Source organism: Myotis myotis, unplaced genomic scaffold (genome assembly GCF_014108235.1).
Source record: "Myotis myotis isolate mMyoMyo1 unplaced genomic scaffold, mMyoMyo1.p scaffold_m19_p_18, whole genome shotgun sequence".
NCBI lineage: Eukaryota > Metazoa > Chordata > Mammalia > Chiroptera > Vespertilionidae > Myotis > Myotis myotis.
The window spans coordinates 20767325-20789273 of record NW_023416322.1 but is presented as its reverse complement, the minus strand read 5'-3'; the positions used below and the strand labels follow the sequence as shown (position 1 = coordinate 20789273).

At 36.8% G+C, this 21949-nt stretch overlaps 1 protein-coding gene and 1 non-coding gene across 7 annotated transcripts in view; one reads left to right on the top strand and one right to left on the bottom strand.

Moving 5' to 3' along the window:
* The window catches only part of CEP350 (centrosomal protein 350), a 124564-nt gene that overhangs the window by 86601 nt on the left and 16014 nt on the right, over positions 1-21949 (top strand). For all 6 annotated transcript variants that reach the window (XM_036344490.1, XM_036344492.1, XM_036344487.1 and 3 more), the window contains 7 exons: positions 30-229; positions 7399-7610; positions 10897-11041; positions 11805-11965; positions 14879-15015; positions 18241-18323; positions 19591-21590. In XM_036344490.1, the coding sequence (XP_036200383.1) occupies positions 30-229; positions 7399-7610; positions 10897-11041; positions 11805-11965; positions 14879-15015; positions 18241-18323; positions 19591-21590 (2938 nt within the window). The remainder of the gene's footprint in view (positions 1-29; positions 230-7398; positions 7611-10896; positions 11042-11804; positions 11966-14878; positions 15016-18240; positions 18324-19590; positions 21591-21949) is intronic.
* LOC118673868 lies at positions 5612-5718 on the bottom strand. Its single transcript, XR_004973521.1, has one exon. It is a non-coding gene; the product is annotated as a U6 spliceosomal RNA (small nuclear RNA).

Below are 21949 nucleotides of genomic sequence, written 5' to 3'. Positions count from 1 at the left end.
TCTCACTCTTCTTCATGGTGTGACCATAGGTTTCTGACAAAGCGGGAGCAAAAACTAATGCAACGGCGACAACATGCAGAAGAGCTGCTAGAGTGGAAGCGACGTTTAGATGCAGAGGAAGCAGAAATTCGTCAGATGGAAAAACAAGCTTTGGCTGCCTGGGACAAAGAATTAATAAAACCTAAAACTCCTAAGAAAGAATTGGAGGACCAGAGACTAGAACAGAAAGGTAATGAATACTGACTGTATTCACACTACAAACTAAAGCCTAATATAATGAAAGAGTTACTTCATTATTTTTTAAAAATGTGAATGATTAAGGGTGATAAAGGCCATATATGTACATTTGCTACAGAAATTGGAAAGTTGGGAAAATATTGTTAATAGCTTTATGCTAATATACTTGAAAACTTAGAAGAAATGGGTAAATTCCATGAAATGGAAATGGGGTATTCTGTGACCAAGTGGAGTCTAACACATTAAAAAAATTGATAATGTGGTGAATGACTTAGACAAATTTAAGGGAAAAAATCCATGACATCTTAGTGGATTCAAAAAAGGCAATCTAAAGTCTAAAAAGCATTTGTAGTAAAGCACAAACCAGTCTTAAAACAGACATCATACTTAATGATAAAACATAGAAGGCTTTCCCTCTGGATTTGGAAATAAGACCAAGATGACTTTTTTTTTAGGGAGAGTGGAAGAGAGAGGGAAAGACAGAGAGAAACATCAAGGGAAACACATTGATTGGTTGCCCCCTGCAGGAGCCCCAACCAGGGCCTGGGCTGGGGAGGAGCCTGCAACCAAGGTATGTGCCCTTGACCAGAATCGAACCTGGGACCCTTTGTTCTGCAAGCTGACACTCTATCCACTGAGCCAAACTGGCTAGGGCCAAAGATGCTTATTTTCACCTAAGGCAGCAGTCGCCAACCTTTCAGACCTCACAGATCACCAGTGGTCCGTGGATCACCAGTTGGCGACCGCTGACCTAAGGAGTGAAAGGAAAAAGCAAAACTCTTTATTATTACAGATAGAGCTATGCACATAGGAAATCTAGCACTCACATGACAGTTATTAGAATTAATAAGTGAGTTTAGCAAGGTTGTTGGATATAAAATCCGTAAACAAAACTCAATTACATGTCTATAGCAGAAATTGGTTAGAAAAAATCTAATTTTTAAAAGAAATGTCATTTATAATAGAAATAAAAAATATGAAGTACCTAAGAATAAATATACCAAAAAGTATACATGATCTTTGTTTATAAAATTAACAATTTTATTGAGACATTAGAGAAAACCAAAATAAATGGAAAGCTTTCCCATATTTACAGACAGATTCAGTATCATAAACTTGTTAATTCTCCCTGAATTTATAGATTCAAGACAATTAAAATCAGAAACGCAGCAAGATTTCTTCATAAAGTTTAATAAGCTCATTTTTAAATTTATATGAAAGAGCAAAGGACCAAAAAGCAAAGACACTCACTCCTAAAATAGAACCACAAAATGCAGGAACTTATTTTACCAAATAGCAGACTTCTAAAAGTATAATAATTTAAACAGTATGATATTTGTACAGAGATAGACAAAAGAACTGTGAAACAGCCCCGAAAAAAAAAAACCCTGCATAAGAAAATTTTACTTTTGACACAGGTAACTTTGCAGACTAGTGAAGAAAGGAGGAATTCTCCAATAAATTTTTGTGGGAGGAAAAAAAAGAAGTTGGATCCTCACATGACTGTATAAAAAGATCCATCTCAAGGAGGAAAGAAACTTGTGTATGACAAAACTATAGAACTTTTATAAGACAATATAAGAGAGGTATTTTTATGACACCCAGGGGAGGGCAAGATTTAACATGCTATGCAAAACAAAAACCATTAAGGAAAAGATTGGTAAATTCAACTTCAATAAATTAAGAATTTCTGTTCATTAATACACCATAAAGTACAACAAGGTACTAGATTTGCAACACATCTGACTGACAAAGGGATAGTATCAAGAACATGTAAACTACTCCTGTGAGTGAAAAAGAAAATGCCAACTATGTTTAAAAAAAAAGAATAGGCAGCCTGGCCAGAGTGGCTCCATTGGTTGATTGTCAGCCTGTACACTGAAAGGTGGCTGGTTTGATTCCTGGTCATGACACATACCTGGGTTGTGGGTTCAATCCCCAGTCGGGGCACGTACAGAAGGCAACCAATGAATGTTTCTCATATCAATGGTCTTTCTCTCTGTTTCTCTCTGTGTTTCTCTCTCTCTCTCTCTCTCTCTCTCTCTCTCTCTCTCTCTTCTCTCTCTCTCTCTCTCTCTCTCTCTCTCTCTCTCTCTCTCTCTCTCTCTCTCTCTCTCTCTCTCTCTCTCTCTCTCTCTCTCTCTCTCTCTCTCTCTCTCTCTCTCAGCATGTCCCCTGGTGAGGGTTAAAAAATAAAGAAAGGCCCTAACCGGTTTGGCTCAGTAGATAGAGCGTCGGCCTGCGGACTGAAGGGTCCCAGGTTCGATTCCGGTCAAGGGCATGTACCTGGGTTGCGGGCACATCCCCAGTAGGAGGTGTGCAGGAGGCAGCTGATCAATGTTTCTCTCTCATTGATGTTTCTATCTCTCTATCCCTCTCCCTTCCTCTCTGTAAAAAAAAATCAATAAAATATATATTTAAAAAATAAAAAAAAATAAAGAAAAAACTTTTTTTAAATAGACAAAAGAGCAGACACTTCACAAATGAAAAACTCCAAATAGTCAATAAACATGAAAAGATGCTCAACTTCATTAGTATCGGGGCTTAAAAACCACAAAGAAATACCATTGCATACCTGAATACATTTTCCCCAAATTTGGTGGCTTAAAAAGTTTTTTATGTTCTCACTTCTGGATGCCAGAAGTACAAACTCAAGGTTTTGGGACTCTTGATTCCAGGAGACAATTCTTTCTTTCCTTCTCCTAGCTTCTGGTGGCTAAGCAATAGGCATTCCTTGTATCTGCATAATTCCAATCTCACATAATCATCATCTCCATGTCTGTCTTCTCTTTTGTCTCATAAAGAAACTTGTCATTAGATTTAGGGCATACCCACATAATCTAGGATGATTTCATCCCAAGATCCTTAATTACATCTGCAAAGATTTTTTTTCCAAATAAGATTATATGTCTTGGGGTGGGGGCTCATCATTCAAGCCATTTACAATACTAACTAAACCTGTTCTTATGTAGGTGGAACAAAGAACGCCATTCCACTTCTGGGTATATACGGAAAAGAACTGAAAACAAGTGTTTTAAGAGATTTGCACACTCATGTTTATAGCAACATTATTCACAATAGCCAAAAGATAAAAGCAATCTGGTGTCTGTCAGTAGATGAATAGATATATAAAATGTAGTACATACATGCAATGAAATATTCAGCCTTAAGAAGGAAGGAAATTCTGACACATTATAACATTGATGAATCTTGAAGACATTATACTAAGTGAGTTAAGCCAGTCTCAAAAGGATAAGTATTTTATTACTAGAGATCTGGTGCACGGATTCATGCACCGGTGGAGTCCCTCAGTGTAGCCTGCAGGGATCAGGCTGAAACCGGCAGTCCAGTGCTGCCTACCACTCCTGCTTGCCTCTTCTGCTTATCCCAGCGCTGCTGTGCCTGCTACCGCCGCCACTGGGTAGGCTCACTGCTGCTCCGCTGCGGTCTCCGGGCTGCAGTGGCCAGCCGTGAGCCTTGCGTCTGGCACTCACCGGTCAGCTGAGTGGCACTCCCGCTATGGGAGTGCACTGACCACCACAGGGAAGCTCCTGTGTTGAGCGTTTGCCCCCTGGTGGTCAATGAGTGTCATAGCGACTGGTCATTTGGTTGTTTGGTCAACTGGTCACTTAGGCTTTTACATATATAGATTCCACTTATATGAGATACCCTTGAGTAGTCAAATTCATAGAGATAGAAAGTAAAATCATTGTTGCTAGGACCTTTGGGGAGGAGAGAATGGGGAGTTAAAAGTACAAAGTTTCAGTTTGAGATGATGAAAAAGTTCTTGTGATGATGATTGTACAACAGTGGGAATTTACTTCACTGAACTGTACACTTAAAAGTGGTTAAGATTGCAAATTTTGTTATGTGTATTACCACAACTTAAAAAAATTAATTTTTTAAAAGTTGGGTTGTATAGTAAAAGGTCTAGAAAGACACACAAAGCAAACCCTACTTGACTGTCATTGGTTTATTTTTGAGGTACAGAAATTGGGCCAATGAAAGTGGTTGGGGATAATTGTATAAACCAGTGATGGCGAAACTTTTGAGCTCAGCGTGTCAGCATTTTGAAAAACCCTAACTTAACTCTGGTGCCATGTCACATATAGAAATTTTTTGATATTTGCAACCATAGTAAAACAAAGGTTTATATTTTTGATATTTATTTTATATATTTAAATGCCATTTAACAAAGAAAAATCAACCAAAAAAATGAATTCGCATGTCACCTCTGGCACGCGTGTCATAGGTTCTCCATCACTGGTATAAACTAATCACTTTACATACATCTACACAGTGTCAAGGTTATTTGTTTTCTACTATGTTCTTGTGTTATTTTTTTTTCCTTTTTTTTTTTTTCCTTAAATACATTTCATTGACCTTCTACAGAGAGGAAGGGAAACAGAGAGTTAGAAACATCGATGGGAGAGAAACATCAATCAGCCGCCCCCTGCACATCTCCCACTGGGGATGTGCCCGCAACCCAGGCACATGCCCCTGACCGGAATCGAACCCGGGATCCTTCAGTCCACAGGCCGATGCTCTATCCACTGAGCCAAACCGGTTTCGGCTTGTGTTATTTTTATGACTTAAAAAATAAGCGAAACAAAGAGAGAGAGAGAGAGAGAGAGAGAGAGAGAGAGAGAGAGAGAGAGAGAGAGAGAGAGAGAAGACTGCCAAAATGAAGTCTTCCACAGACAGTAGATTGGAGAACCTTTGGTAGTTATCTCTCAGGACGTAGTAGTACAGGTGACTTTCATTATTTTCTTTGTACAATTTTTATATTGTTTGAACTCTTAGAATGAGCATATGTTATTGTTATTGAACAAAAATAAAATACGTTGAAGGACATAAAGCCAAACTGTAGAGGATTCTTCTATTGCCTACTACCTAAAAATTAAACCATTTTCTAAACCATTTAAAATTTATTCACATTCTATTTTGGAATAGGTGAATATCCTTGAGAATTTTTAGAATTCCTTCATTTAACCATTCTGATTATGCTACACATGAACAATATAAAAATATACCTATTTATTTATTTATTTTTATTGTCTAAAGTTTTACGTATGTCTCCTTTTCCCCCAATTGACTGCCGCCCCCCACCCCAGCCATCCCCACCCCAGGCAAGTGCCCACCGCCCCAGTGTCTGTGCCCATTGGTTATGCTAATATGCATGCATACAAGTCCTTTGGTTGCTCTCTAACCCGCCCCCCTCCCCCATTTGTCTCTGGATCTATTCTTGTTCATCAGATTATGTTGATCATTATATCCCACATATGAGTGAGATGATGTGATATTTATCTTTCTCCGACTGGTTTATTTTGCTTAGCATAATGCTCTCCAGTTCCAACCATGCTGTTGCAAATGGAAAAATATGGAACACTTCATGAATTTGCATGTCATCCTTGTACAGGGGTCATGCTAATCTTCTCTGTATCGGTCCAATTTTAGTATATGTGCTGCTGAAGCGAGCACTAAAAATATACCTTTTTAACGTTTAAATGGAAGTGCTTTTAAATATCAGGTTATCCTTGTTTACTTTCGGTTATAGGTATTATCTATAATAATAAAAGCATAATATGCTAATTAGACCAGACATCCTTCCGGAAGTCCTTCCAGAAGACCTTCTAGATGAAGCCATGGCAGCAGGGGCCGAGGCAGAGGCGGCGCTGGTGGGGGCTGAGCCCCTTGCACAAATTTCGTGCATTGGGCCTCTAGTGTTAAATAAAGTTATTTTACAGATATTAAGCCCAAAATCTTAAGTGGGGTTTTGAATTCAGTATATCAAATGTTAGCATTACTGACCCCAAAGTATAATATAACCAAATTTTTGTGGGACATTTTATCTGTAGATACAAAGAAGGAAAACAATTGCCATTCTTAAGATTATATAATACTAGAGGCCCGGTGCGCGAATTCATGCACAGGTGGGGTCCCTTGGCCTGGCGAGCGATCGGGGCTGATCGGAGCTGTCTCGCCCAGTCCCAGTCAGGGCTGATCCGGGCCGGCTGGCCAGGGCCAGAGACTGCAGGAGGTTGGCTGGCTGCAGGAGGTTGGCTGTGGGAGTGCACTGACCACCAGGGAGCAGCTCCTGTGTTGAACATCTGCCCACCAGTGGTCAGTGCGCGTAATGTTGACTGATTGTTCAGTTGACTGGTTGTAACGGTCACTTAGGCTTTTATATATGTAGATAATGTCAAGTATTTTCTGTTTAGCCCTGACTGGGTGGTTCAGTTGATTGGAGCATCATCCCATGCACCAAAAGATTGTGATTTGATTCCCAGTCAGGGCACATACCTAGGTTGCGGGTTGGTTCTAGCCCTAGTCTGGGTGTGTACATGGGACAGCCAATCCATGTTTCTCTCTCTCTCTTTCTCTTTCTCTCGTTCTCTCTCTTCTCCCTTCCTTTCTCTCTAAAAATCAGTTTAAAAAAAGCATACCCTTGGGTGAAAGTTAAAAATAAAAGCATTTTCTGTCTAGTGTCAAACATATTTCTGTTTTCTTAGAAAGAGCACAGGCCACAGTAGACAGGAAATTCCAGGGGCAAGACAGTGCTACAGATTCTGAAAGTGCTAATTTAAGTTCAGAGTGTATCTCCATTGGTGCATAAGCCATACTTTACTCATTTTTATTGCTATGTAGCTTTTCATTGTATAAATATATCATAATATATTCTTTTTACTGTCAATAGACATTTGCATTTCTTCCAGTTTTTGACCATTATAACAATCCTGCTAATGACCACGTATATATCTCCTGTGGTTTATATGCAAGATTTCTCTAGGATGTATACCTAGGAGTGGATTTGCTGATCATAGAGTTTTCATCTTTTCAAAATTCTACCAAATAGTCTTCCAAAGTTATTGAACCAATGAATATAATAGTTGTAATTGCTCTTCATCTTCACAAACACTGAGGGTGTCAGTAACTGTCATTGCTGATTATATGTTATATATAATCTCTCAGTGTGCGTGGGCCAAAATTCTTAATTAGACTAATAGACTTTATAGTAAATGTGATTCATTAAATGATAGGGCTAAAAACTTATATTTAAATACAACTAATGAAATTATGCTAAAAATAAAGTATAACAGTGGAATATTTCCCTTGACCAAGATTGTGTACTTTTTTTTTGTTTTCACCCTCTCTTTCTAGAAATAGCAAGTGAGGCGGAATCTCCAGTACTTTCCTACTCTCATCTGCACAGTGAAAGCTCTATTCCAGAAGAATTAGGCAGCTCTGCTGTTGAATATAGACCTTCTGAGTCCATAGTTCAGAAGCAGCCTGGTAGTCCAGATCACAGTATACTTACTGAAGACATGGTTTTTTCACAAGAACTGGAATCTTCTACTTCTCCTAGTAAACATGTAAGTTAATATATATTTACTAGAGGCCCAGTGCACAAAATTAGTGCACTTACGATGGTGAGGGGGAGACCCTCAGTCTGGCCTGTGCCCTCTCGCAGCCCAGGAACCCTTGGGGTATGTCTGACTGACGGCTTAGGCCCATTCCCCATGGTGGGGAGCGGGCCTAAGCCATCAGTTGGACATCCTTAGCTCTGCCGCTGCAGCGGGAAAGGCTCCTGCCACTGTTGCTGCACTCGCCAGCCATGAGCCAGGCTTTTGGCTGAGCATCACTCCCCTTGTGGGAGCGCACTGACCACCAGGGGGCAGCTCCTGCGTTGAGTGTCTGCCTCCTGGTGGTCAGTGTGTGTCATAGCGACCCGTCATTCTGCCGTTCAGTCAATTTGCATATTAGCCTTTTATTATATAGGATATCTTAAAGCTTTAGGAAAAAACTGTCTAAAAGGTGTATTATTAACAGTTATAGTCTTGTTGCTAATGACAGTATCAACTATCATAACTAACATAGTATATGACATTTGAGCAAAAATAAAGCTTTTCATTGACTTCTAAAAATTTATAAATATCTGACCTTTTGCTTTAGTGACAGTTATAAAATTATATGCTATTAAGTCTGTTAATATTGAGGGTATAGGAAAGAATATGTGGGAATATCACAAGTTATTAAAATCTGTTTTGTCGCAATAATAGAAACAATAAGAGCTTAAACAGTGTGTCTTTTCTGAAATGTAGCTTATAACTGCTCTATAATGTAGTTTATAACTGCTCTATAAACTCATAGTCAGAATAAAAGTAAGTTTTCATCGTTTTAAGGCAGGATCTGAAATGGTTATTGATTCTAAATTAGAATAGTGGTCAGTTTTAGAATAAGAAATGTTTTCCACATTGTTCTTAATTCTATACTTCATAAATAAAATTTAGCTGGTAAAAATTTAAGCTACAGACTTAACTCTTTTTCTTTTTAGCTTGAGTTTATAAAGTATATAAAGGAATTAACCTAAAGATATCAAATATTAAATGGACACAAACATTGTGAAAGCCTGTCTATGTTTTTAAAAGTAATTCACCTAAATTCAGAATGGAATATACTTTGTTAAAGTGTATGTTTATTGTGGATGTGAAGAAAGAATAGCATTTCCCTGTTGGAAAATCAGTCAGATTCATGTGTGTGACAACATCTGAAAAATTTAGATGATAGATATCATTTTTTTTTATCCAATGAAGAGCCCATCCCATGTTATGTTGCAAAATATTCCAATGCTTTGTGCACATACTTGAAAACAGAGCTTTTAGGTTGTAAAAAGATTTTTTTTAAAATATTTTTATTGATTTCAGAGAGGAAGGGAGAGGGAGAGAGAGATAGAAACATCAATGATGAGAGAGAATCACTGATCGGCTGCCTCCTGCACACCCCCAACCGGGGACTGAGCCCACAACCCAGGCATGTGCCCTTGACTGGAATCGAACCTGGGACCCTTCGGTCTGCAGTCCAGTGCTCTATGCACCGAGCCAAACCAGCTAGGGCAGGTTGTAAAAAGATTTTAATGACATTTTCATATTAGTGATTTCTTGGTTATTATCTCTAAATGGGCTTATTGTACATATAATTTACTTGTTACATGATTCCTACCTTCCAGGAATTTGCAACCAAACTATGCCTTTTTACACAGTCTTATTTATCACTTGCTATAAATTGATTAGATTTTATCTAGCATCCTTATTGAGGTTCAGGATAGCCACTATCTGATCGAATACTAAAAATGTGTTGTTTTCTCACAAGAAAATATATACAGAAAATCAAAATTAGTGTACCTTAAAGTGATTTTTATAATAAAAATAATATTTATTGAGTATTTAGTTACCAAGGGCCAGGTAGTATGCTGAATGTCTTATGTGGTTAACCTCACAGTGCTCACCCTGAAGCTTAGCAGGCTAGGAAACTTGCCCAGAGTCATAGGGATAGGACGTGATTGACAGCAAGGAATCAGATCAGGCTTTCTTACTTCCAGTTGACATCAAGGTAGAAAGTATGTCCTTAGTAATCTCTTGTGGGCAGTCTTCTTATGCTCTGTTTGCTTCCCTTCTTCCTTCCCTCTCTTCCTTCCTTCAGTACAAGTAGTACATAGTTAGTATTTAATTTTTTTCATTAATAAAATGATGATATAATTGACATATAACACTGTATAAGTATAAGGTGTGTAGCATAGAACGACTTGACACACATATATTATGAAATGATTGCCACATTAAGTTGATATCCATCACTTCATATAGTTACCAAAAAATTCATTTTCCTTGTTCTGAGAATTTTTAGGATCTACTGTCTTTTTTGTTTGTTTGTTAGTCCTTACCCAAGGATATTTCTACATTGATTTTTAGAGAAAGTGGAAAGGAGAGGGAGAGAAAGAGGGAAACATCAATGTGAGAGAGGCACATCGACTGGCTGCCTCTCACACACACCCTGATCGGGGCTGAGGAAGGAGCCTGCAATCAAGGCATGTGCCCTTGACCAGAATTGAACCCAGGACCTTCAGTCTGCAGACTGACACTTTATCCACCGAGCCAAACCAGCTAGGGCATTAACTTTCAAGTATACCACACAGCCGTGTTAACTACAGTCATCATGTGCCACATTACATCCCCAGTATTTATTTATCTTATAACTAGAAGTTCATATCTTTGACCACCTTCACTCAATACTTTCATTCCCCATCATCCATCTCTTGGTAACTACAAATCTGATCTATTTTTTCTGTGAGTTTGTGGGGTTTTTATAGATTTCACATACAAGTGAGATCATGTAGTGTTTTTCTCTCTCTCTGACTTAATTTCACTTAGCATAATGCCCTCAGGGTCTATCCATGTCATCATACATGATATACCATCTATTTGTTGATGGAGAACTGCCATATGATACAACATTTACACTTCTGGGTAGATGTCCAAAGGAAACAAAATCACTATGTTGAAGAGATAGCTGTACCACCCCAATTTAGTATGTTTTAAATTAAAAAGAGTAACAGATAATATCACTTATACAATAATTATTACTAGTTCATTATAAACATCTTTTAAAGTATGTTTTTCTATAACTTTTTTTCTGTTCCTTTAAAAAATTGACGCCTTATCTTTTGTAAAGTTTATAGTGTTTTTTTTTCATTTTTTAAGTCATAGAGTTATTTAAAATTCTTTGTAAATAATATTTGTAACTGGTTAATATCTGGAGTTTTAAATAGAATTTACAACTATATCATAGACCAGTTCTCATTTAGTTTTTCTGTTTGCACAGTCACCTCCCAAAAGCTGCACGTCTGTGTCAAAGCTGGAGTCCAGCAAAGGAAGTTATAAGATTGGAGGGCAATGTCGTCCACCTGTCAAGTCCCATCAACCCAGTTACAGTTGGTCAGATGAGTCAATATCTATGACACAGTCAGGTAAGACTAATAAAGAAGAGTTTTTTACTTTGTACCATACTTGAATGTTCTTAATAAGCTTTGTCTAACCATATGTTGGTATGATGTTATCCTTTGTTGCATTTGCCATAAGCCTTTTTTCTTGCCAGGATTAAATTTCATAGTTCTTGGCTTTTCATTGATAATTAATTATATCCCCAATTACACTAAATATGAAAAACTTAGGTTATCTGGTGTTAACGGGCGTCATTTATTCATCAGGCATTTATAGTATTTTTTTCTGTGTCAGGAATCCTTATATGTTCCTATTGTGCTTGTGCTTCCACTTGTTACACCAGACAGCACATCAGTTGTAACCAAATGTTACCCAGCAGGTCTCCCCTCCTAGAATACAGACTCCTGGAAAGGAGAGTCTATATTTTGTTAACAGTTGTAGCAACAGAACCTAGCAGGTCCTTTGCATTGCATATGGTAGGTAGTTATTAAATGTTTCTTGAATGAATTAATGATGACCATGAGGAGAGATGGGAGGTGATGAAGCAGGATAACAAATCACTAATACATTCTTTTTCAGAAGCTCAAATTTCTTATTTTTAAATGTTAGGTTGACTTTGCCTTTTTTTTAAGATTTATTTTTCAATTACCATTTACTTAATATTATTTTGTATTAGTTTCTAGACTGGCTTTGTTTAAATGGAATATTACATTGCTGCTTTTCATTAGTAGTTATTTAGTTAACTATTTTTCAGTTAAAATTAAATAAAAGATTTTGTATCTCTTTCAGAAACTACGTCTGACCAGAGTGACATTGAAGGTAGGATCAGAGCTCTAAAAGATGAGCTGCGGAAAAGAAAATCAGTTGTGGACCAGTTGAAGAAGGAACAGAAAAAAAGGCAGAAGGAAAGACTGAAAGCCCAGGAAGCCAGCCTGATCAAACAGTTAGAGGTTAGACATGGGGGGAAGGTGTTTATAATGTCAGGGCTAATGCAGATGTGATGCCTCAGATGTTTTTAATATATTAACAAATTAATGAATTAGGATTTTTCAGTATTACTTGATATCACATTTTATTCTAACTCTGAAAATAAAAATCTGAGGCCATCTAAACAAACTCTTGCTTATTAACACGACATTAAATATTAAATTAAAATAGTAAATACAATAATAGTATTAAAATAAATATTAAAATGAATTTAAGTATTATAATAAGGTTTTTTTCTGAATAAGAAAGATTAAACACCCATGAAAGAAAGATTACTAACCATGCTCTCTTAAGCAAAGAACCATTAGGTAAATAATTCTAGCTATTGGAATTATTACTGCCCTTTTCCATTGATTTTTAAATTTTTTTTAGAAAGAGCTAGGGAGGAGGGGGGAGAGAGAAAGAGAAACATTGATGTGAGAGGCACATCTATTGGCTGCCTCCTGCACATGCCCTGACCAATGGGGGTGGGAATCCTGCAACCCAGGTACATGCCCTTGACTGGGAATTGATTCTGCAACCACTTGTCTGGGCCAACACTCTAACCACTGAGCAACTTGCCAGGCTGTTACTGCCTAAAGAAATTTGTTTTTTATTGTTAGAAGAATGATGTTTCATGCCACACAATTTATTAGTATGGCTCTTTGTACTATTTGGATAGTTCCTAAATAACTCTAAACTTGACTTTTCTCCCAAAAGCTAGCAGCCTTCCCTGATTCTGTGGGCTGGAAACCTGATTTTGATAGCTTCCTCATTCTGTTTTCTCCTACCCATTCAGTCACCAGATGCCATTGATTCCCTTTTATAAAGCTTCTTGTCCCTTCCTATTCCGACTGTCATCAGACTATTTGGCAGTATTTGACCTCTTGCTTCTACTGTGTGCCTAGCCTCTTCAATATCCCTGCCTCTGGTTGCTTCTCTAGTGCTTGCATACATTGTGCCAGCCTAGTGTTCATTATAGAATTGGTTGGAACTTCCTACTCATCACAAGAATCCCTTCTCGTGGCATCACCAGAGAAGATCATTCAGCTTCTACCCAAACACTTCTAGTAAAAGGAAATTTCAGATTATCAAGGCAGTTGGCTTCATTGTTGGACTCGAGGTGGTCTAGGTATTAGAATGCTCTTCGTTAGGTTTAGCCAAAATTTCTGTCCTTTTAATTTTCCTCTTGGTAACACCAAACATGTGTTTGTCCTACATTTTGTAATTAAATTTATCAAATATTCAAGTCCCTGTTTATGTGCCCAGAAGTCAGCTAATTACTTTATATGTATTTTTCATTTATTCTCAAAGAAACGAAGTGTGAATATTGCTATCCCTGTTTTGCAGATGAGGAAACTGAGTTTCAGTGAGGTTAATGATATCCAGGGACACATAGTTTAAATGTGGTAAAGCTAGGGTTTTAATCTAGATCTAATTCTAAATCCTGTGTCCTTACTGTTACACTACACTATCTTCCACCTGGAAAATGGCCTGCTAGCAGACCTACAAAAAATAAACATTTATACAGTTACACAGTTACACAGTGGGATTAGGGACTGGGATTGAAATTCACAGATGTGTAGAATTAAGAAAAAGTGGTTAAGATACTATGGCCATACTGGGAAGTTCATGTTGGAAAGTAGTGAGAAACCAAATTTAAATATAAGAATCATGTTCAGGACCTTAGAAATCAGACTGATGAGTTTGGACTTCATCCTGTGGGTCAGTAGTCTTCAATCCGACTACATATTGGAATTAACTGAGGAGCTTTTTGAAAAATACAAATATCCAGTCTCACTCCTAGAGATTTTGATTTAATTGGTCTAGGGTGGGCCCCAGGATTTAAAAGCATTACTATAGGTAATGAGCCATTGAAAGCGAAATGAAATCTATTAAACTGAATAGCATTGCTCAACAATGTTCATTAATGGATATGTTCGCCAGAAAGATCTCTAGAGAAGTGCGTAAGAATCTATTTTAGTCAGCATTTTACTAAATGGTTTGAATAAAGACCAAAGAAAGTTCTGTGTTTAGGTTTTCAAAGTATAGTATATAATGGAGAAATATATAATCATAGCGATTCACATTTTGAAAGGAGCCTTTTGGATTTTATTTGATCACAGATTTACTGAGTATATAAGTATCACTTTCAGATCTAAGACATCCTCATCCTCATATATACCTAGTGAGCTAAATAATCTAGCTGTAGTATATGTTTAATACCAGAAGTTACTTTATTAAAACATTAAGACTTCAAAGGAAGATAATATGGATAGTAAGAGTTGTAAAACTAGGGCTTTTAGCTTTGAAAATTAAGGAGAAATCTAATATGTGAAGAGCTTGCCTTAGATTTCATACAGATTAGAATTATAAATGATGGAAGTTTTATTTACAGAATGGCTACTAACTAGGAAACATTCTCTGCGATTCGGAGCTATCCCACTCCCAACCACACCTTTCTCTTCAGGATGTGTATTTCTAGTAAGTGCTTCCTCTTAAGCATACTGCCATCGAAACTCAGCATACTGGCTAACTTCTTTAAAAGTCCATGGGAAGTATAAGGCCATCCTTTAAAGAATAATTACATCAGCTAAAGAAGTTTTTTAATGTGGCAGGGCCTGAATTATTGCTTTATAAGTATTAAGATTCTACAGATTGAGACTTTATCATTTCCTAATTGATATTAGGATTACAATTCTACGTCTTGCTTATACATAGACTATTTCAAGAAGGTTTTACAAATAACTGTTGCTAGACATCTCAGGAGCGATACTGATGCTGGGAGAAAGATTTTTACATTTTACTGTTTTATATTTTATAAAATGCACTATTTTATAATTTAAAATAGTTTTTAAAATTCTGTATAGTGACTCCTCTGATTTTCCTAAACTTAGTCATATGATGAATTCATTAAGAAAACTGAAGCCGAGCTTAGCCGAGATTTGGAAACATCACCAACAGCCAAGCCTCAGATTAAAACGCTCTCCTCAGCTTCTGAAAAACCCAAGATCAAGCCCCTTCCACTACACAGGTAGAAATTTTTGATAACTTCTCTATATTCTGCCTTGTTTGAGAAAAGAATAAGGGAAGACTTTTAGTAGAAGCTATCTTAAGTAACTGTGAAATTGTAATAGTAAAAATATTGGTTTATATTTTTAGTTTCACTGAAGTAAAATTATTATATATGATATAATTAAAAATCAAATTTATAATAAGGTACAGACTTTAAAATATAGTTTGAATCCTGAAATCTGATAGGTGCAACGAAAATAGTATTCTCTAATATTGCTAATCTTAGCACTGTAAGTTTGTATAGACCTTTTGAAAAACAATTTGGCAATGTTTCAAAAGTAAAAAAAAAAAATTGTAACTTTTAAAAAATATATATTTTTTTATTGATTTCAGAGAGGAAGGGAGAAGTTGAGAGAGATAGAAACATCAATGATGAGAGAGAATCATTGATCGGCTGCCTCCTGCACGCCCCCTCCTGGGGATCAAGCCCGCAACCTGGGCATGTGCCCTTGACCAGAATTGAACGTGGGGCCCTTCAGTCTGCAGGTCAACGCTCTATCCACTGAGCCGGGTAGGGCAAAAATTTGTAACTTTTGACTCAATAATTCCACTTTGGGAAATCTAGCTTGAGAAAATATGGGCTACCAGAAATCTCTATTTGAAAGAATATTGTTTATCACAATATCCTTTATAGTAATAAAACATTGGAGGCAATCTTTATGTCCAAAAATGAGTGGATAGCCCAATAAATTTTGGTCCTTTTCAGGATAGAATACTATGCAACCAGTAAATGCATATACAGAAGAAACTGAATAGCAACATAGGAATGCATAATCCTATCCTACATAATAAAAGCCTAATATGCAGATCGACCGACCAGCAGAACGACCGGTCAGCGGGGGGCGGCGGCGGCAGGGTGATGGGGGGCGGTGCTGGAGCTGCCTCCTGGTGGTCAGTGCACTCCCACTGGGGGAGCACCACTCAGCCACAAGTTGGTTTGATGGCTGGTGAGCGCAGCAGTGGTGGCAGGAGCTTCTCCCGCCTCCGCAGCTAAGCCATCAGTCGGACATCCCCCAAGAGCTCCTGGACTGCACGAGAGTCCAGGACATTCCCCCCCCCCCACCCAAGTGCATGAATTTTCATGCACCAGACCTCTAGTATGGCATATAAAAAAGTGAGGTTATAATATTCAAACTAAATTGTGAACAATGACTAGGGCTTAGGCAGTCAGTGGGACTGGGAAATGGACATTTCAGAGAGAAGGGTATTTATGAATGACCAGAAGCATATAATAGAAGCTGAACATAACATTTTGCTGGAGTGAGAAGCAACTAGAAAAACAAAGAAAAATTGTGATAACTTTATATTCATTTTTAGTAGTTCCTATTTATTTTTAGATCTAAAGCCTTTTAGGTTTAAAAAAATATTTTGGAAGTTTTTTTTCTTTGTTACAAAAGTAATACAGACTCATTACAATTAAATTAACATTACCTGAGTTTGAATCTTGGCTCCAGTACCAGCTAGCTCTTCAACTTTGGTCAAGTTATTTAACCTCTCTGTGCTTCAGTTTTTGTTTTTGTTTTTGTTTTTTTAATTTTAAAAAATTTTTTTTATTAATTTTTAGAGGAAGAGAGAGAGAGAGAAACATCGATGTGAGAAACACTGATCAGTTGCCTTCCACATGTGCCTCAGTGGGATTGAACTGCACCTGGGTATGTGCCCTGATTGGGAATTGAACCTGCCACCTTTTGGTGTACAGGATGACGCTCCAACCAAATGAGCCACACTGGCCAGGGTTGTGCTTCAGTTTTTTAATAGAGATTTATATTCCTGTAATAACACCTTACTAATGAACGTGTTATGAGGGTTAAAATACTTAACTTAGAATAGGGCCTAGCACATAATTAGCACTATGTATTAGTTATTATTATTATTAGAATATTCAGGAAAACAATAAAAAATGTTTAAATTATATCGTACCTAGGTTTCCCAAAAATCTAAATGTCAACAATTAGATATATTTCTTTCTAGGATTTTTTATGCTTGGATTTTTGTGTATTTTTGTTACATATATTTTTTTTTCATTATAAACTGTAAATTTTATTTTAATTTCTACATAATATACTATTGAATGGTTTTAGAGTTTTATTAATCAAGCTACTGAAGGATTTTTATCAGAGATTGATACAATCATATTTGTGTGTGGAGAGATCTTTCTGACTATAATATGAAGGAAAGATAGAAGGAATAAGCCTAGAAGTAGGGAGAAAGTAGTCTAAGCCAGGCCTCAAATAATCAGCAGTAATAAGAATAGAGAAATAGGAGACAGATTTCAGGAATATTTAAGAAGAGGACTTGACTGATAGGGACGCAGGGGAAATCTAGGATAATTTCCAGGTTTCTCTTAAGTAGTTGGTTGGGTCAAGGTTTCATTAACCTAAAAGCTATAATCCTCAGGTATCTTTTTGTGAGAAGTTCATGATTTGGTTTTAAAATGTTAGTTTTGAGTTGCCTGTAATTCATAAGTGGGATTATCCAGGAAAGATGTCAGGGTTAGATACGTGGGGATGAGCAGCATATAGACGGTGGCTGAAGCCATTAAATATAGCAACATACCCCAAAGAAGGTATGCATTCAGAGAGAATACCAAGTACTAAATATAATAAAATAGCAACGTTTAAGAACATTATAACAGGCAGGATTAGAAGCCAAAAGAGAGACAGTAGCATGAGGTGGAGGAAAGAAGAATTAAGGGGGGGGATTTTTTTGAGTCTTTAGGCATACTTATAAGTTGAGGGGGGAAATTTCCAGAATGAAGGACTAAAGACTAGGAAAAAGATTGGATAATTGAGGAGTATCATCAATGAGGCTGTGGAAATGTGTGTGATTTGGGGCAGAATGAGGTTTGAACAATTAGCTTTGAACAAGTATGAGAGACACACCTTTTTCTTTCCTACATCCAAGAGGAAAGGCGGTTGGAATGGCTGTGATTATAGATAAATTTGTAGGTTAAAGGTTGAAGACAAAAAAGTTCATGCTGATGGCCTGTTTTTCTCATTAAAAGAGGCAAGATCATCTACTGAGAGTGATGAGGGTCAGACATAGGCTTGATGAAAGTGGCAAAGGTTGGAAATACCCCTGTGGATAAGAAGAAAGAAGTGGTCTTCTAAGAATTGACTGCTCTGTTATTAGTTATTATAGTATCAGCCTTACATTTATTACTGTTCATTAATTTCTACTTCAGATCTGAAACAGCAAAGAATTGGAAATCACTAACGGACTCAGAACGTTCCAGAGGATCCCTGGAGTCTATTGCTGAGCATGTTGGTATGTAACTAGAAAAAAAAAAGACACTGTTGCTACATTGACTGAGGATTTATACTAATGCCTACACAATTCTCCCTTTCAGCTTTTTTAATTAAATTTCTTAAAGATAATAGATTATTTAATATTTTAAGTTACTTTTATACTTTTAAGTGGTTTCTTGATTATGCATCAGTTATATGAATCTGTCTTTATTGTTCCAAATTTATGATTAAAATCTGAGGCATAGAGACATTAATCTAAAATGGTTGAGTTGCCCTGACCGGTTTGGCTCAATGGATAGAGAGTCGGCCTGTGAACTCAAGGGTCCCAGGTTCGATTCCGGTCAAGGGCATGTACCTTGGTTGCGAGCACATCCTCAGTGGGGGGTGTGTAGGAGGCAGCTGATCGATGTTTCTCTCTCATTGATGTTTCTAACTATCCCTCTCCCTTCCTTTCTGTAAAAAACATCAATAAAATATATTTGAAAAAATAAAAAAGTAAATAAAATAAAATGGCTGAGTGTATCATCAGCATCTCTAAATTCTTCCTTAGTCAGATTCTGTTTCTGTTTCTGTATATTTTCAATTTATACTATTTCTCAGTATAAATTGTTATATATAATATATTTTTTCTATTTAATACAAAGAAAGATAAGAATTATTAAAAATAAAGTATTAGTCAATGAGGAAATAAAACAGGCATAAAAACCTTACCTTGTAACAACGGTGAAATAGCTATTTGAATTCAAATTTTAATTCTTGGTTTGTTAGCACATCTGATCTTACTTATTTTCTTCTTATTTTGCTATTTTAGCTCTTAAAGTGTTATATTTGCAGAAATAGTTTATCTTTTTTCTTTCCACTTTTTATATTCAAAAGCTTAGTTAAAATCCTCAGGAAAATTCATTCTTTTAGAAGTATATATATTTGAGTGAGAGACAAATATAGTATATAACATATAGTATTTGTCACAAAATTCTGTTTTTGCATTATTTGAGAATGATCATGCAGATCAATGCCTCCATAAACTTAGATCCTTTTTTTTTTTCACTTTATAAGTTAGGATAGTAAGAAATTATTCCAACTTTAAATTTTCAGTCATTTTAAATATCTATTGTTGGTACAGTATATTCTCTTAAAGGAAAAACTTACCTTATATTGTACCAAAACAGGTCAGATTTATTGACCAAAGTGTTTATTAACTAAGATTTGGCTTTTATTTAAACATTGGTTCCAGAAATTGAGAAATTGTGATTAAATAATTTTTATGTGATTTTCTTTCCTTTTAGATGCTGCATTGGCAGGTTCTGAGAGATCAGTGTCAGAAAGGTCTTTATCTGCTTATGCCAGGAGAGTGATTGAATTGGACAGTCGAATAGAAGAGCATTTTCAGACTTCGTCACCAATTCTTAGATCATCAAGGAAAATCGGAGCAGAATCTGGAGATTCTATAGAAAATATACCTTCATTACCTCCTCCCAAAGAATTAAATGCCCCTAATAGAATTCTGGATGTGCCAGGTGCCAAGGTTGAAGAAGAAGCTAGTCAAAACTCAGAAATACAAGAAGTAAAATACGCAGAGTTAGAGGAGAGTACAGTTGAAGAAGCCTATTTTAAACAATCTAGGAAGTCTGATGTCTTACTGAAACTAGACCTGGAACAAGGAGATTCATCTGAAATTCTTTCAAGGAAAGATCTTTCTTTAGATGCTGTAAATGTTCAGAAAGACTTAGTTAGCTTAGCCATTGAGGACCTTGATAAAAAAGAATTGAGAGAGAGACAATCAGATCAAGATATGGATCATAGTCAAAACATCCAATCAGAAAGAGGCATTCTTCAACAAAAGAATATAAAGGAAAGAGACTTGTCTTTGTCAGAACATCTTCTTGCTCCTAAAGAGATATCATACTCTGAAGATTTTGAAGTGTCTTCTGTCAAGAAAGACATTTCAGCTGAATTGTGCAAAGGTAACTTTGAGGTAACGTCATTGTTGTCACTCAGGAGAGACACTCAGTCTTGCAGAGATAGGTTACAGCCAACAAGAAGCTCTAAAAGTGAAGCCAACAGCTTTGGTACTGATGGTGAAATCAGTGAGTGCCTCAGTGAGAAAAGCCTTTCTATTCATAGCAATATCCACTCTGAAAGGCTGTTAGAACTCAAGTCTCCTACTGAGCTCATGAAAAGTAAGGAGCGCAGTGATGTGGAGCATGAACAGGGGGTTACTGAATGTTCTTCTTTGACCTCAGTTCCTGTTGCAGATGAGTTACTTGATTTCCACATTGGTGATAGGGTATTGATTGGCAATGTTCAGCCGGGAACTCTTCGATTCAAAGGTGTGACTAGTTTTGCTAAAGGATTTTGGGCTGGAGTGGAGTTGGATAAACCTGAAGGAAATAACAATGGAACATATGATGGCATTGTGTACTTTGTGTGCAAAGAGAAGCATGGTATTTTTGCTCCTCCACAAAAAATATCTCAAATTCCAGAAAACTTTGAAGACTATGTAGACATAAATGAAGAAGAAGACTGTTACTCAGATGAACAATATCAATACAATAATCAAGAACAAAAAGATGCAGAGGGTCCCACATTTGATAGAGAAAAGGATGCAGTTGAATATTTATATGAAAAATCTTTACCTGGTGTGCACAATATTGAAGCCTCAGTTGATAGAAGCCTTAAAATAGAAACAGACCATTTACAGGACATTTCTGAGGTACTTGAAGCCCATGTTCACCAGCAATCTCCAGTGGATTCACTGATTTCTTCAAAGGAAAACAAAGACCTTGTTTCTGGTGCCACAGAAGATGTTTCCATTGCTGTAGAAGACGATACTTTAGACAATACCTTTTCTGAAGAATTAAAGAAGCAACAGCAGATTACAGAAAAGGACGAGAACCTGTATCCCGAGGTTTCAGAAAAACTTTCTACCCCACTTCTGGATCTTTTAACCAGAGAAAAGAACCAGTTGGAAGCCCAGCTGAGGTCATCAGTAAGTGAGGAAAAAAAATCAAAGCAACAACTAGAAACAGTCAGCTTACTAACAGACAGTTTACTAAAAGTCTTTGTGACAGACACAGTCAGTCAGCTACAACAAATTAAAAAAGCCAGGAATGAGAAAATTCACCTTAGCAATCAGGAGTTTCTTGATGATCAAAAGAAAGTACCACCCCAAGGCCTATCTCCAAATCTTGAGGAACAATCACCAAGTGTTCCAGGTGACTTCTTAAGGTCTGAATTGGATGATGAAAAAGAGGAGATTTCTTCTCCAGATATGTGTCCCAGACCTGTAAGTATTTTGCCTAGAAGAAATGTCATGCATTTTAATTCAGATTTTGTGTGTGGCAGGTTATTTATTAGATGAAGATCGGTGTACTAGTTTTTAAAGGCCTTTAACTGTTTTTCTGTCAAGTATAATTGTCCTCTGTTATGTCATGAGTGGTCACTATAGGGTTGTCACAAACACTGACAGGTTTATGTTGGATTGACAACTCTTGAGTACTGCCCACAGATTAGGTAGATTCCCTTTCAGATTCATTGAACAGATTTCCCATGGAGCTTTACAGTGGTTCTCAACCCAGTTCTTTTTTGCCTATGAATTTATTTGTCCCCATATCTCCTCAGTCATAGTTGTTCTGCAAAGATTAC